Consider the following 16,833-nt stretch of genomic DNA (forward strand, 5'->3'; position numbering starts at 1 on the left):
CTCTCTCTCTCTCTCTCTCTCTCTCTCACTCTCTCTCACTCTCTCTCACTCTCTCTCTCTCACTCTCACACACCAATGGACAATTTAGTGTTACCAGCCCAACATGCATGTTTTTGGTCTGTGGGAGGAAACCGGAGTACCCAGCGAAAACCCACACAGCACAGAGAAAACATGCAGACTCCACTTAGAAATGTCCCCAGACAGGATTTGAACCATCAACCTTCTGAGTGAGCGTCAACAGCTCTACCAACTGCACCACCATGCTGCCACTTTTTATAAAATGAGTTAGGAATTAATTGTCTGCTCACTGTAATTATTTATGATTTCAAAAACGTCAGTTATCTGAGCGTATTTAATATTTTAATTAAGACTGTTTCCAGACATCCTAATGGCTCAAATGCAAAACAATAGTCTGTATTAAGCGTTATGTTTATGTCTTTACATGTAAATCAAATTTACAGCTTTATCTTAATCCATTTTTAAGTTTCATACGATTGCATGGGGATGTTCTGGTTCTGTTTCTTAAGATAAACTTTTGTAAGACAGCTGTTAATGTAATGTTTTAGCAGGAAATGTATTCATGTCATACATACTGTACTCATGTAAAAAGGTTGCACATGCAATGAATTACGAGTTGACTTACAGGTCAGTGGTGTGTTCAGGGATATGTGTAGGTACTCGAGTCAGTTTGAGATTGGAGCAGTCAACCACTGTGCCTTCACAGCGACATTTCTCTGGACAGACCAGGTCCTGAAAACACTCGCCACTCAGGCGGCTGTGATAGTCCTCCTGACCTGTAAGAGCAAAATAAGTGTAAGAAAAGATCAACCAGACAGAATTCAACAATCTGGGAAGGAGATGGCGATCTACAGGCCCACTGAGGGAAACAGGAAATAACAGAGGAAAAAGAATTTGATCCATCCATCCATTATCTTCCGCTTGTTTTGAAGTCGGGTCGCGGGTGCATCAGCTTGAGCAGGGAGGCCCAGACATCTCTTTCTTCCAGCTCTTCTGGGTGGATTCCAAGGCATTTCCAGGCCAATCGAGAGACACAGTCTCTCCAGCGTGTCCTGGGTCTTCACTGGGGTCTCCTCCCAGTTGGACATGCCCTAAGCTTCTGCCAAGGGAAGCGCCCAGGGGGCATCCTTACCAGATGCCTGAACCACCTCACTGGCTCCTCTTGACGTGGAGTAGTAGCGGTTCTACTCCGAGTCTCTTCCGGATAACTGAACTTCTCATCCTATCTCTTAAGCCCCCAGTATACTCTCGCGTACGTCCATATGCAGAGGTACAACGTACATACGAAGAGGTACGAGCGTACCCCCCAGGGCATGTTCATGCAAAGCTCAATTTTTACGACCGCATACGCGTACGCGGTGTCGCACAATAAACTGCCAGGCGACGGACTGTTTTGTATGCTACACCAATGTGTAGCATACAAACAAATACAACAAAATTCCCCTTCTTCATCCCTGATCTGGCCTTTTCTTTTGTTTTGTTTTTTGCCAAGAGGCAAGTGATCTCTTCCTCCTCTGTTGATGCAATGACTGAAATGGTGAGAAATTAAGGAATTTGTCACGAGCGAATTAAACTCATGTCCAGCGTGGCTGTGGGAGGGTCTGGAGATTTCCTGGTGGGCTGCTCTGATGTATTGGCTGCAGAGCTAGCGCTCCTTGTTTTTTTTTGTTTTGTTTTTTAGATCTTTTTATTAACAACATATAAACACAGAACACCACTGCAACTGGGGCTGCCTGCCCTTGTTTTGTTATTTTTGTGACCTGTCAATCAATCGTAGGTGTGTCAGCAAATGAACATTCGGCAATCTCAATTTGTCCTGAAGGTAAACACCCCTTGCCTACAGAGCTGGGCTGCAGCCCATCAGGGTGTACACTCAAGTATGAAGTCTCAACCGTCTCCAGAAAATTTTTGCAGTGTCCGTGCAGCTCACAGAATGCTTGAGTCTGTGGGAACCTTAATGTCCAAAGCAAACATCATATGGTATTCACTGAAACTTCAGTTTCAAACAATGTGCAGAATTTAAGTACAACCTATATACATATAAGACCTATATCTAATCTAACTTTAATCTCTAATATTCTAGTGAAAAATATTTGCAGGTCAGTTACGTGATCATCTGCAAAGAAATAATCTGTTTGAAAAAATTCAGTCAGGTTTTAGAGCTCACCACAGAATTGAATATGCACTGGTGAAAGTTACTAATGATATTCTCATGGCCTGTGACAATGGACAGGTGTCTACACTGGTCCTGTTAGACGTCAGTGATGCATTTGATACAGATGATCATAATATTATATTACAGAGACTTTAATATGATATTGGAATTACAGGAACAGCTCTAAATTGGTTTAAATCATATTTATCTGATAGATCCAAATTTGTAAATGTAAATAATGAATCTTCATCATACACCAAAACTTGTCATGGAATTCCTCAAGGTTCAGTGCTTGGACCAGTACTCTTTACCTTATATATGCTTCCATTAGGTAATGTTATTAAACAGCAAGGGATAACCTGATGCATGTTCAATAATCCAGGTAGAAAAATCTAAAAAAGTTAAATCTGGTCCTCTGGACATTCAAAAAAACAAAACAAAGCAAAACAACAAAAAATGTAGAAACGTTTCGTCTCTCATCCAAGAGACTTCCTCAGTCTGAGGTGCTGTATTCAGCTCAGTCTCTTAAATAGCACCTTCTCAGAGTGGATCAACCAGTTTTGCTGCTGACAACCAAAACCAGCTGCTCACATGCTCAAGAAGGACCATCAGCCTAACAATGGATCATTAGCACACTGATGGCTGTTTACTACTCACAGAGGGCTGAGTGATACTAGCAATCACAGCATTGTAAGAGGGGGACAGTTGAACCTGGAGGCTCCGCCCCTGTTTAATGATGGACGATTTCTTTTCACAAAGATGGCCTCCTTTACTCCTCTCTCAAACCATTGTTCCTCTCTGTCCAGGATGTGAACATCTTCATCCTTGAAAGAGTGACCGCTGGCCTGGAGATGAGTGTAGACTGCAGAATCCTGGCCTGATGATGTTGATCTTCTGTGCTGGGCCATCCTTTTGGCCAGTGCCTGTTTAGTTTCCCCGATGTAAGACTGATCACAGCCCTCCTCACACTGAACAGCATACACAACATTACTCTGTTTGTGCCAGGGACTGGATCTTTGGGATGAACCAGTCTTTGCCGTAATGTATCTATCTATCTATATATCTGTGGTCAGTAACACATCAACTCTGTGGATAAATACATCAAGTTCACACGAGAATATGTAAAAAATGGCAAGTTGGCTTTCTTGGACTGTGAGGTCTCAGTCTCTGATAGAGGACATTTGCAAACCGAGGTGTACCGCAAACCCACCCACACAGACCAGTATTTGCAGTTTGACTCCCATCACCCTTTGGAGCACAAGTTAGGAGTCATCAGGACTCTGTATCACAGAGCAGACGGCATCCCCACTAGCTCGGGCACCAGGCAGAAGGAGAAATCCTACACAAAACAGGCTGTAGAGCAATGTGGATATCCACTCTGAGAAGGTGCTATTTAAGAGACTGAGCTGAATACAGCTCCTCAGACTGAGGAAGTCTCTCGGATGAGAGACGAAACGTTTCTACATTTTTTGTTGATTTGCTTTGTTTTGTTATTTTGAATGTCCAGAGGACCAGATTTATCTTTTTTAGATTTTATGGACAGAATTTCTAGGTGCAGCCAAGGTGTTAAGGGGATCCATTTTGGTGGCCTTAGGATTGCGCCTCTGATTTTTGCAGATGATGTGGTCTTATTGGCTTCATCAGATCGTGATCTACAGCATTTTCTGGAACAGTTCGCAGCCGAATGCGACGCAGCCGGGATGAAGATCAGTTCCTCCAAATCCGAGGCCATGGTCTTGAGCCGGACAAGGGTAGAGTGCCCTCTCTGGGTGAGGGAGGAGGTCCTACCCCAAGTGGAGGAGTTCAAGTATCTTGGGGTCTTGTTCATGAATGAGGGAAAAGTGAAGTGTGAGATCGATAGGCGGATAGGTGCAGCATCTGCAGTGAAGCAGGCGCTGTACAGTTCTGTCGTGGTGAAGAGAGAGCTGAGTCAAAAGGTGAAGCTCTCAATTTACCGATCGATCTACATTCCTACCCTCATCTATGGTCATAAGCTTTGATTTGTGACCGAAAGAATGAGATCTCGGATACAAGAGGCAGAAATGAGTTTTCTCCGCGGGGTGTCTGGGCTCCCCCTTAGAGATAGGGTGAGAAGCTCGATCATCCGGGAGAGACTCAGAGTAGAGCCGCTGCTTCTCCATGTCGAGAAGAGCCAGTTGAGGTGGCTTGGGCATCTGTTTAGGATGCCTTCTGGACGCCTCCCTGGTGAGGTGTTCCGGACACATCCCAATGGAAGGAGGCCCAGAGGAAGACCCAGGACACGCTGGAGGGACTATATTTCTCGGCTGGCCTGGGAAAGCCTAGGGATTCCCCCGGAAGAGCTGGCCCAAGTGGCTGGGGAGAGGGAAGTCTGGGCCTCCCTACTTAGGCTGCTACCCCCACGACCCGACCCCGGATAAGTGGAAGAAAATGGATGGATGGATGGAAAAATATATCATAAAGAAAATGAAAGAAATTGTCAAATTACAATTGCTTAATCCATAAATTTCAGAAAAAGCTGTGGACTTATTGATGAATAAAACAGAAAATCTGCAGGGAACCAACACTGACAAAGCTGTAAAAAACATGTTAATATTTCACAGAGATATACAGATTTTTGAATCAAGTTGTTATTCTATACAACAATTGTCCTGCAGACCTACAGTGATGTCAACATCAGTCGGAAACATCAAGCAAACGGTCAAAATGGTGAACCTCTAGGTTTTACTCCAAGACGTGTGATTGGCTGGTAGAGGCATGAAGGTGTGTGCTGGGCGGTCCCTGGCGCTTGACGGAACCATGTGATGTCACAATAGGCGGGGCCACATGGTTAGATCAAGCACAAGAGACAGCTGCACGAACCAATCAGAATAAAGGCCCACACAGGAGGAAGGTGTAGCGATATAGAGCTGTACCAATCAGAGAGGGGAGTAGGTTCAAACATGACAGGAGAGGCAACAAACAGCTGCAGATCCACAGAGGAAGGAGTCAGCAGCTGCCCACAAACAGCAGCAATATGGTCACAGGTCCAGAGTACAGAGGTGCAGGGAAAGGTGAGAAGGGCTGAAGCACAGATAACTGCCAGCACCAGCTTTTGGAGAAATGAACCCTGATTACTTCCAACAAATATTACTTATCTGCTTTCTACTGAGTAAATTGAAAATAAAGTTAATGTACATGTTGGTTAGATAGTGTGTCAGCTTTGATCCTGCAAATCATCCTTAAAAAAAGAAATATGAGAGGTGAACGCTGCCAAAGACTCAGTCTTGCAGGCATTCAGTCAATCAGCAGTGATGAAAACATTTAAATTAATTAGAAAAAATAAAAGTTTTCTTTCAAGCATTTTGTATAGATTTCTTGTTTCAACATTAGTTGCTGATGTAGCTATATTTAAATTCAAAATGTTAATAAAAACATTAAATATTCAATCTTTATTTCTACAAGTTAATCTCATTGAGTCATAAGGACTCATTTATAAGAGAGACCTGTTTTAAACAAAGAACACAAGGTACAGACAACAATAAACAGTCATAAAAACATATTTGAAAAGTAAATAAAAGTACTAATATAAAACAAAATAAAAGCATGCTACATTATGAAATGAGGTAAAATAATAAAAACATGAACATGTTTACGTTGGTTTTTGCCATGAACTTAACAGATGTTTGAAGCCACTTAGAGAGCTCAAGGTCGAGAGCTTCAGATTTTTTTGCACGATATTCCAGGAAACAGGAGCAGAGTAGGAGAAGGTCCTTTTACCTAGTTCAGTCCTCACTGAGGGAACACTGCAGGTAATAATGTCCTGAGAGCGTTCGCTGTAGCTGCACTCACGCAGAGACATATAGGAGGAGATGTATGAAGGCAGCAGACCAAGAAGTGATTTAAAGATGAAAATGTCCCAGTGACAGAGTCTGTGTGAAGTTAATGATGACCACTTAACCAGTGAATACAGGGTGCAGTGGTGGGAACAATAGTTACAGCCAGTTATGAATCTTAGTGCACCATGATAGGCTGTGTCCATCATCTGCAGGGTGCCTGTAGGAGCGTTCATGTGAATAAGTCGAAGTCACAAGGTGTTTCCTAGAGTTCATAGTTAAACAAGATCTATTTATGGAAAAGAAACCTAGTTTTACGTTCATATTCTTTATTAAGTAATAATTGTAATTGCAAGAGCATCTTATTTATGTAATTTTTTTCATATTTAAAAAATAAAAAATTATATTTAAAGATTTCCTGTTGTTTCCTGGCAGCTTCCTGCCACTGTCTATGATTTACTTTTGACAAGGCTGGGTGCTCTTGGCTCCCAACACCCTGCCCCTCTTGGGGGCAGGCTTTTGAAACACATGTAGAATGCCTGCAGGTAATCAGATGTGCTATGATTCTAGGTCATGGTTTTAAAATTAACTACCATAACTCCACCTACTCTGTCATCATGTGACCAGAAGTGTAACCTTAATGACCAATGATATACTGTCATTGACACATTCTCCAAGATACACATGCATTAATGAGGCTGGACTGCTACGGCAACACGAGGGAGAGTAACATTATGCTTGAGGGGAGTGGTGGCGCAGAGGTTAGAGAAGGTGGGCCTGTGATTGGAAGATCGCCGGTTCAAGCCCCGGTACCTACAACATCAAAAATGTGGGTGGGGTATGTGAAGCACCCACACCTGCCCCCACCCTCATTCGTCCCATTCTGGGCCCTTGAGCAAGGCCCTTGAGCAAGGCCCTGGTGTGAATGCACCCTTAGTATACTTAGGATGACCACTCAAGCTTAATGTATGTTAAAAGCAAGCCATAGTCTATGATCACCATCAAGTGGCTGATTTTTGTACTACATCAAGTACAGCACAGACAAAGCTGGGCACTTATATTCATTGTACAGTGAATACCTGCGGCTTAACAGCTGGTGCGTCTTATTTATGTACAAAATTATGATTTATCTTATATTTAGTATGTGCGGCTTGTACACAGGTGTACTTTCTAGTCCGTAAATTATAGTAATTATTGTAGAGAAAGACCCTGAACAGCACATGTGAAGTGGATCACCCAATTTGTTGTCCAATGTCCATTCAAGAGCCTAAACCAGCTACTTTGGAGTCAGTGTATCTCTTGTGCTGGCTCCAAGCCTGAGTAAATACTGAGGGTTGTGTCAGGAAGGGCATCCTATGTAAAACACTTTTGCCAAAACTAAAATGCGAGTTCATCAAAGCGAAACCATACCAGATCTGTCAGGGGCAACAACGACTGCCACCGGTGCTGTTGACAAACAGGGTGCAAGCAGAAATTGTGCTACTGCTATTCAAAGAGCACAAGGAGGGAAATGTGTCAGGAGATAAAGGGAGAAGAGGAAAGTCAAGAATGTAGGACTGAGGGATGCAAATCTAATGGCCCTTTTTAAATAGCAATGGTACAGCACGTTACAACTCGACTCTGCACAATTCCAAGGCTTTTCCACTAACAACGGTTCATAGAACCAGTTCGCTTTTTCAGTCCCTTTTTCTCTGGGTTCCAAGTGGGCTGAACTGACACTAAAATGTGATGTCAGAACACTGTCAGTCACTGATTGGTCAGGGGGTGGAGTCACTGGTTGTTTGAGAAACTTTCACAACAACTCATTCCGTCCTGATGCATGCTCAATAATCCAGGTAGAAAAATCTAAAATAGGTCAATCTGGTCCTCTGGACATTCAAAAAACAAAACAAAGCAAAACAAAAAAAAATGTAGAAATGTTTCGAAACTGAGTGTCAGGAGGGCTGTGCTCAGTCTTACATTGGGGAAACTAGCACAGAAGAGCAACAACATCAGTCCAGGACTCTGCGGTCTACACTCGTCTCCAGGCCAGCGATCACTCTTTCAGGGATGAAGATGTTCACATCCTGGATCGAGAGGAACGATGGTTTGAGAGAGGAGTAAAGGAGGCCATCTTTGTGATTTTTTAAAAAAACATTTAACAACAATAATGACAATGCCATGGTCTAATGTTGAAGTACAGGTGTTTTTTTCTGCTTGGTCGTCAAAGACAAAATTCAGAGCGAGCTAAATGGAGATCTGCTGATCCCCCCGGTGCCTCGACGCCCCTTCAGGCCGGACAGGGTGTCACCTCCCTGGCTTTGAGCTCCGCTGGTCACTGTGGAGCAGTGGTGTAATGTAACAATGTAGAAATACTTTGTTACTGTACTTAAGTAGCATTTTTACTTATCTTTACTTTATTTACATTCCCAGCAACTTTCACTGTTACTCCACTACATTTCCTCAATAAAATGTGTACTTTTACTCCAATACATTTCCCTTAACCATCTTAGTTACTTGTTCCTACAATATAAAATTAGAAGAAATCTGATTGGGCAATACCTGTTTGTTCTCCCATTCTGTGACTTTGGCCCTATTTACACGGACACGATGGGGGGAAACATAGGTTTTTTCGTATGTTAATTAGAGGAAAAGATCTGCATTGACACGGACGGATTTTGTGTTTACATGCATCCGGAGGAATCCCCCACGCCCTCCCAAATCCACTGTAGTTCCCATGCCGGATTGTTAGATGGCGCTATGAATTTTGTACCTTCACCTAATGCGCATGCATGTTGCCTCGGCACGCTCCTTTCCTCTGGTTTAAAAGCTCAGCTAACAACAACTTAGTAGCAATTTAAAGCTGGATTTTGGATGAGTCAACAGATTTAACGCCAAGCGGGACCACTTCATCTAACAGCTCCACACCAGTCGCTGAGTGGACCAGAACCGAGTCGACGATGTCGGACTTTACTCCATGATAATCAATAGCTGATTTACAGCAGGTAAATCAACGTTCTTAATAATGTTAGTTTGTGTTTACTTCGATCACACAACAACAAACTGAGTTTTTGATTTTTATGTTTCCTGAAAGAAGAAGCTGTCCTTCCAAAAGGTGGACCAGTTCTGAACGAGGATCAGCCCAGGTGTAGTGCAGGAGGACGTCGAAAAGAGAGATGTTGGATGAACTATTTATTTAAAATTATCCTCGGTTCTTTTATTCAATCCATTTAATGTTTTAAGCTGCATTAATCAAAGGAGTGAAAGCCTGAATGAGCCAGATGAACAACCTGGGACATCCAGGATGAAAACAGAGGAGAGTCCAGTTCATTAATGTAGTTTACAGTTAACTTGTTTTTAATAAGTGTGTTCAGTTTAATTATCAGTGTTTGTATGACATACAGTTTGTGGTGTTGAATAAATAAATAAAAATTAAACCTGATATCTTCATTTTCAACTTTAGTAACATGCAATATATTTAGCATCATTTTAAATTTGAATTACATAATGTCCAGATAGCTTCATGTAGCTCAGAGCTTCATTATATCTCACAAACTAATATAAATACTGTTTATTATTATTAAATTGTTATTATTTAGCACATTTATGTTATAGTGCAGCGCGACATGTGCGCGTGCCTCGTTCTATAAACAGCGACATTAGAACTGGATCAGACTGTGTCTCTTCCAACATAGATGTCAGTCACAGCACCTGGAATCTGACGTAGATTAACTACGAGATTAAAAATATATTCCATCAGTCTTAGTTCAGAAAGCACTGTGTCCGCTGCCATGTTGATAGAAATATGCCGTCTATCCGATCGCGCGTGTGCGCGCGCATGTGGTTTAACACAAAGCCTCAGCGTGAGATGTTTACATGATCAGTGGGCGGTCAGTGAAAACCTTCCACTCTGGAAGGTGGATTCAGAAACCTCCGGATTCATAGAGAGGACCACTGGTGTTGTATAAATGAACAGCAGAACCACAGAGAGAAAGGTGAGGATTCACTCAAAATATGCGCCATGTAAACGGCCCCTTTATGTGGCCCCTTCTCTCTCCCTCACTGACACTATCATTCAAAAACCTAGCCCCTCCCCCACCACTTGTGTGAAAACTGCAGTTCCCGCTGTGAACAAGTTAAATGCATATGCAAATATCAATCGTTACAATAGGTCTTTGTTTACTCACAGTGGAGCCACTGTAAATTCCTGGTAGGTGTGAAAATGATGGTAGCTGCTAAAAAGGAGAGTTTTTTCAATTGAATTCAATTCAACCTTTATTTATACAGATAAACAGCCATGCAAACATGATTGTTAAATCGTGTTTCTTCCAACTGAGGCAGCTGTCTAAACTGAAGCCCATTTTGTCCAAAAATAACCTGGAGACAGTAATACATACATTCATTACATCTAGGCTTGATTACTGCAATTCGTTCCTTTTTGGTATCAGTCAGACCTCCATTGCACGACTACAACTGGTCCAGAATGCAGCAGCCCAATTTTTAACCAGTACAGGCAAAAGAGAGCACATTACACCAGTTTTGGCCTCACTGCACTGTCTACCAGTTCACCTTCGAATCCAGTTCAAAATACTCCTGTATGTCTACAAAATGCTGAACAGTCCCCCCACACACACACACAATTTGCTACAGCTGTATGTCCCTCCACATTCCCTGAGGTCAGCGGACCAATTGCTCCTCACAGTTCCAGGAACTCGTCTTAAGCGCAGAGGTGACAGGGCCTTCTCTGTAGCAGGACCAAGACTTTGGAACGAGTTACCTCTGCTTATCAGACAGGCCCCCTCCCTCTCGGTTTTCAAATCCTGTTTAAAAACTCACTACTATTCAGTAGCTTTCAATACCAGAGGATCTGTGTTTTGAACCTGTTTGCTTCATACAGATTAGTCGTCATATTTATTATCTGCATTGTTTTTATGTCTATATTCTGATTTACTTCATTTTGTATTTTGCTTTGTGTGTTACCTATTGTTCTGTCTATACAGCACTTTGGTTGGCCTTGTTGCTGTTTTAAGTGCTCTATAAATAAAATGGTATGGTATGGTATGTTATGGTATGAAGGTGCCTTCTCTGCTCAAACTTATGATCCATGCACTTTGATGAACATCAGAATGTCAATGGAAAAAACTTTTGACAACTTGGAGAGCTACAGACAGACATTCCCTCCTCCCTTTGTGTGTTCTTCCTTTTCTCCTGAATACTTTTCTATATATATGGCTCCGAGCAAGTACCCGGGGGCAAAGAAAAGGAAAATGAGACTGAAAAAAGGGGCTGCAGAGCTGGTGTTAAATATAAGAGTAAGCATACTCTTCGGAACGGATACGGCCTCTGCAATGCACGATTATGCACCCATTTTTTGTTGCCGGTTCAACTTCATGGACTAGAGGAAAGCAACATAATTTTACCTTCACATCCTCCTTTTCAATCAACCTTTATTTATACAGGTAAATCCCATTGAGCCTCGAGGACTCATTTACAAGAGAGACCTGATTTCAACAAAGAAAGATGACAACAATGGACAACAGCAACAACAATAAACAGTTATAAAAAGTCATACTGCCGGTTTTTTTGTTTGTTTGTTTTTTTAACAAATAAAATGGTTAAAAGAAAAAGGTAAAAAACAAAAAAAAACCCAAAAAAAAAACCAACTAGATTCCAAGACAAATGTAGAAAACTAAAAACAGGAACATGTCTGCATTGGACCCTGCCAGGTGTCCAACAGATTCTTAAAGACACTTAGAGAGGTCAAGGTCGAGAGCTTCAAATCTTTTTGTAAGATATTCCTCCTCCTTTTACCAGAGGAGCAGAAAATCATGCAAACTACAAGCATGTTTGGAAATATGGATTGATTTCTGTGCCTCCTGATCCCTGCTGTCCAGCCAGAAGCGCTACATGGTAGCATCATCGTTCCAGGTGTCTGTTGTCAGTTCCATGGCGATCAGCTATTGATGACGTCAGCCTGTCACCTTTGCTTTACATCAATGCTTGCTCTGTTGCAAACAAATCCTTTGTGCTGAACGAGCTTTTCACTAACAAACATTTGGATTTTATGTTCCTCATGGAAACCTGGCAGAGGGAGAAGGAATATGTCTAAGAATATATGCAAATGCTTATTGTCAATTACCCTGTGACGTGTGCTGATGACCACTTGACCAGGTCACCCTTGTGAAAGAGATCTTGATCTCAACGGGCTCTACCTGGTAAAATAAAGGTGATTGATTGATTGATTGATTGATGTCCACGTAAATGAATTTTGTCCCGTTGGATGTTCATTCATCGGGACACCCCGCATGAACCGCTGGGGTGGTGGACTCGTTGTGGTGCACCAGACTTGTTTTTCATGCAGGCCAGTCGATGCTGAAACTTTTCTCTCTTTTGAGTCGCAGATGATCAAGGTGGTTTTCACTTCACCACTTGCTCTTGCCAAGATCGGAGACTTCTCCCATCCCCTCTCTCTCCGCTTTACTTTGCCGCTCTGTCTGTCTGTGAAACTGCTCTGAGCCTCTCTTACATATCTTCCGAGCCATAATTATGGACTTGTTTTGATCAGTTGGTCCCTCAACTTAATTTACAACATTTCTTGAAAAGAAGACAGGCTTTAGGCGAGCTGATTTGTCCTGTTGGCACGCACGCAGCTGGATATCTCATCAACTTGGAAGACTTGATGATGTGTCTATCTCTGCTGCCATTTGTGGATTTTAAGGACGCATATTAAATTGTATTTATGATAACTGTTTCCTGCTTTTTGGAATCAGCTGGTTGCTGGTTTTATCAACAATCAAGGAAGTCGTCAGCAGCAAATTTGGGCCCGATCACACTGCTTGCCTTTATGATGGCTTGGTTCGTGTCTCGAGTACCCGGACTCAAATGCTTTGGGCAGAATGGATCAGATCTCGGGGATTTTACTCAGTCACGTTCCATCGGTGTGGCTATGTAATTTGGACATTTTGGAACTGTTTGGACCAACACAGACTCAAGGTAGATGTCATTAAGTTCTGCCTGTCCCCAAAACAACTGTGTGTTTATCTGAATTTGGCTCCCTTGGCTGGCCTTGAAGGCCATCTTATCTGAATTTGCCTGGAGAACATGTGATCTGACACTTACCACCCCATTCCTGAGGAATTTCCAACTGATCACCAGATGAAAGCCGCTGAATATACTTTATGTCATCATTTCAGGACTCTTGGATTCTCATAGTCGTTATTCTTGGCCATTCCTCGACATACCTCGAGAATGGTTATAGATCTCACCAGAGACCATTGGCTGATTATTACATCTTTATCAGAACTCCTACAGTGACCTCGAGAGCATCTATGATCGTGCTCACTGCTCTCGTCTTCCCCCTCTGCAGAATGTTTTAGTCATTATGTGCTTGTTTGTGCTAGGTGTTTTTTAAAATCAGAGATTTTTCTTCTCAGGCAGGAAAAAAAAAAGTCTGATAGGAATTTTTTCGCCTCCATTTCCTACATGTGTCCAGTTTACCACTTTTATTGTCTGCCCAAACAGGTCTCACTAGTAAATGAGTCTTTGAGTCTGAATGTGACATATCAGTTTAAATAATGGTTGAATGAATGAATGAATTATCTCCTATCTTTCTGGTAGAACAATTAGTGTTTCTGCAAACCAAATAATGTCAGAATCCAAGAGCCTGCTATGTGGTGTACCTCAGGGCCCAGTGTTGGGACTCATTCTCTTTCTTTTGTATGTTTTCCCCCTTGGCCAAATAATAAGTCAGTTTTCAGATGTGTCTTATCATTTCCATGCTGATAATATTCAACTACAGTATATTGTTCCTTCAGACCTTCTGAACATCACAAATTGTCCTCTTTGTTAAATTGTATTAGCGATATCAAACAGTGGCTCAGTGACAACTTATTGCAACTTAATTGTGTTAAAAATGAAACCTTAATTATTGCTCCTGACAATCAATTATCTGGAATTAAACAACAACTTGGTGTATTGGCCTCTTCCGTCAAACCAAATCTCAAAATCCTTGGCATTATTTTTGATTCTTCCATGTCATTGCAATGCATTTTTCGTGGAATAATAAGAAATTGCTTTTTTCAACTAAGAAATATTTCTAGGCTTAAGTCTCTTGTGTCAAAAGCCGAATTAGAGATGATTATCCATGCTTTTATTACATCTCGTCTGGATTATTGTAATAGTCTTTTCATGTGTTTGACTAAGAAGGATCTTGATCGTTTGCAGACAGTTCAGAATGCTGCTGCAAGGCTTTTAACCAACACACGGAAAAGAGCGCACATAACGCCAGTTTTAATCTCTTTACATTGGCTACTGGTACATTTTAGAATTCATTTAAACATTTTAGTTCTTACTTTTAGAGCCCTGAGTGGTCAAGCCCCAGTCTACATTTCTGACCTTTCAGAGCCCTACTCCTCTTCTTGGAGCCTCAGATCTTCCAGTCAATAGCTATGTTTACATGTGCAGAATTCTTTGACCGGATTGAAATGTGTTCTGTTTGAATAATTCAAATGTATTGTTTACATGGGCACAATCTGTTCATGATGAGCGTTTACATGCAGCGGGCTTTGTTCTGAACAGCAGTACTGACATGCGCAGAGTGGTAAACTCTCCTTAAAAAAAACACAGAAGAAGAAGTTCTACTTCCGGGTGAACGTAAACAAACATGAGCACCCAAAATGGACCCGCGACAGGTTTTAATGATGGTGGAGACGTTATTGCACTCCCTGACTGAGCTACAGGTGAAACAGATCATTTTGAGCTCTTTAAAAGTTTCTAGTAGAAATGTTGTCGCTCACCGACCAGTTTTACTTCCCTGACATGCTAATATTATTAGCGTTAGCCAGGCGGAAATGGCAAAGTCGCACATGCGCAGTCAGGTCAGTTTTTCACCATCAGATAAAAACGAACAGATCAAGCGTTTACATGCGCACCGATCGGGTTTCGGATCGGCGTAAACCACCCGTTTCGTTCTGATCACAAATTATATCGGATCGCGCCAAATACACAAAAAATAACCCGAACGGAGTGTTGACATAACGCACTTTTATTCTGACCGGCCATTTGATCCGGTTACTTATGTCCATGTAAACATACCCAAAAAAGGCTGTTGATGGTCCCACAAACTCATTTTAAGACCAGAGGGGACAAAGGGCTTTTAGGGCTGTGTCCCCCAGACAGTGGAATGCATTGCCTCTGACTTTGCGCTGCCTTGATTCTCTTAATTTTTTAAAAAGCAGCTGAAGACACATTTGTTCAGATTGGATTTTAATTAGTTTTATAAAGTCTTATGTCATATTCATGTTGTTTTATCTTTTATCGTTTGTTTTTATCTTTTATCTTGTGTTTTTATGTCTTTTATTCTGTTAAGCAATCTGTGGTTTCTGACCTGTAAAAGGTGCTATATAAATAAAGTTTACTTACTTTACTGACTTACTTACTTACCTGATGGCATTTGAATGGTATATAATGTATGCTCATTGCTGAACTTACTCAGGAAGTGAATTTGTTTCTGAGATTTTTGGAGGTTTTGAACGGTTACTTGGTTTGAGATTTTTACAAACATCTCTGCAGTCAGTGGTACCGATTGCTTGAAAAACACCAGGTCGGATTCCAATTCTATACGTCACAGAGGAGGAGCAACCGTTAATGTGGGATTTCTCATGGTGAACTTGGAGATCACGGCTACTTGACCTTAGGAGATGTGAGGTGAAATAGAGGTGTGTCCCGCAGATGAAGGTTGTTAGTGCCTCGTCAAATCTCTCTTGAACCCAGCCTAAGAGGGCCTGACCGTAGTATTGTTTGGATAATACTCAGGAGTGTTGGGGGGTTCAATTAAAGTTTAGACGAGGGCTGGAGGGATGCTCAACCATGAGACGAAAACATGGCGACCGAACAGTCTATGGTCTCTCCCTGCTGAAGAAGAATGATGAAGTGTTTTGAATGTAAGACGAATTGTTGCAAGAAATTAAACCATTCAGAGGACCTGACAACTTTGTTAGATCTTCCTGCTGAGTTAGGAATTGTGCAGTTTCAGAATAAGTCTGCGTTGCAAGAAGTGACACTCACGGCTCATATGGAAGTGTAGTGTTCAACAACTCTTTCTCCTACTTTGCTCCTGTTTCCTGGAATATCTTGCAAAAAGATCTGAAGCTCTCGACCATGACCTCTCTAAGTGGCTTTAAGAAATCTGTTGAACTCCTGGCAAGAACCAATGCAGAAATGTTTCTGTTTTTAGTTTTCTACATTTGCTTTATAATCTAACTGTTTTTGCTACTTTTTTGCCATCTTATTTTAATTTGTTTCAAAAAAATCTGCATGCCTTTTTTATGATTGTCTCTTGTTGTCGTTGTTATCCACTGTTTTTTTTCATTCAACCTTTTGTCATCACTCTTTGTTAAAATCAGGACTCTCTTCTAAATGAGTTCTCGAGGCTCAGAGGGATCAACCTGTCTAAATAAAGGTTGAATGAATGAAAAAAAACATACTTCCTTCAAAAGACATTTTTGCCTTCAGAAACAGGAACCGTCTCTTACACCCCCTCTGGGTGCTAATCTACAAATGTGGGTGTCAGCAAGTACTGGCTACCCATAGACACTGACTGTATGGTAATTAACCCTCTGTGCGTATTATTCTCGTCTTGGGTCAGACAAAGTGACTCCTCATAAAGTTATACCATTTGTGCTAATCAACCCTCTTTCATGGGAAGATACAGACTTGGTGTCTCCAATAGAACTCTATATCAAAAGGAAAGGCCTGAATTGTGTCATACCCCAACAACAAGGACTGTGATTGCCATGACAACCAGGAAGTACACCCACTAGCTACACAGGGCTTCAAGCAGACTGTCATGAACCAGAGGCCGGATCGCAAACAACAACAACAACCACT

General features: G+C 41.7%; 1 protein-coding gene across 1 annotated transcript in view; it reads right to left on the bottom strand.

Annotated features, from left to right (window-relative positions):
• Window positions 1–16,833, bottom strand: part of slit3 (slit homolog 3 (Drosophila)) — a gene marked incomplete in the record, with an annotated part of 622,921 nt that overhangs the window by 190,781 nt on the left and 415,307 nt on the right. The window contains 1 exon segment of the mRNA XM_037675457.1: window positions 644–794. Within this exon segment, the coding sequence (XP_037531385.1) occupies window positions 644–794 (151 nt within the window).

This window comes from Nematolebias whitei, chromosome 4, assembly GCF_014905685.2.
Source record: "Nematolebias whitei isolate Nwh7 chromosome 4, NemWhi1, whole genome shotgun sequence".
NCBI lineage: Eukaryota > Metazoa > Chordata > Actinopteri > Cyprinodontiformes > Rivulidae > Nematolebias > Nematolebias whitei.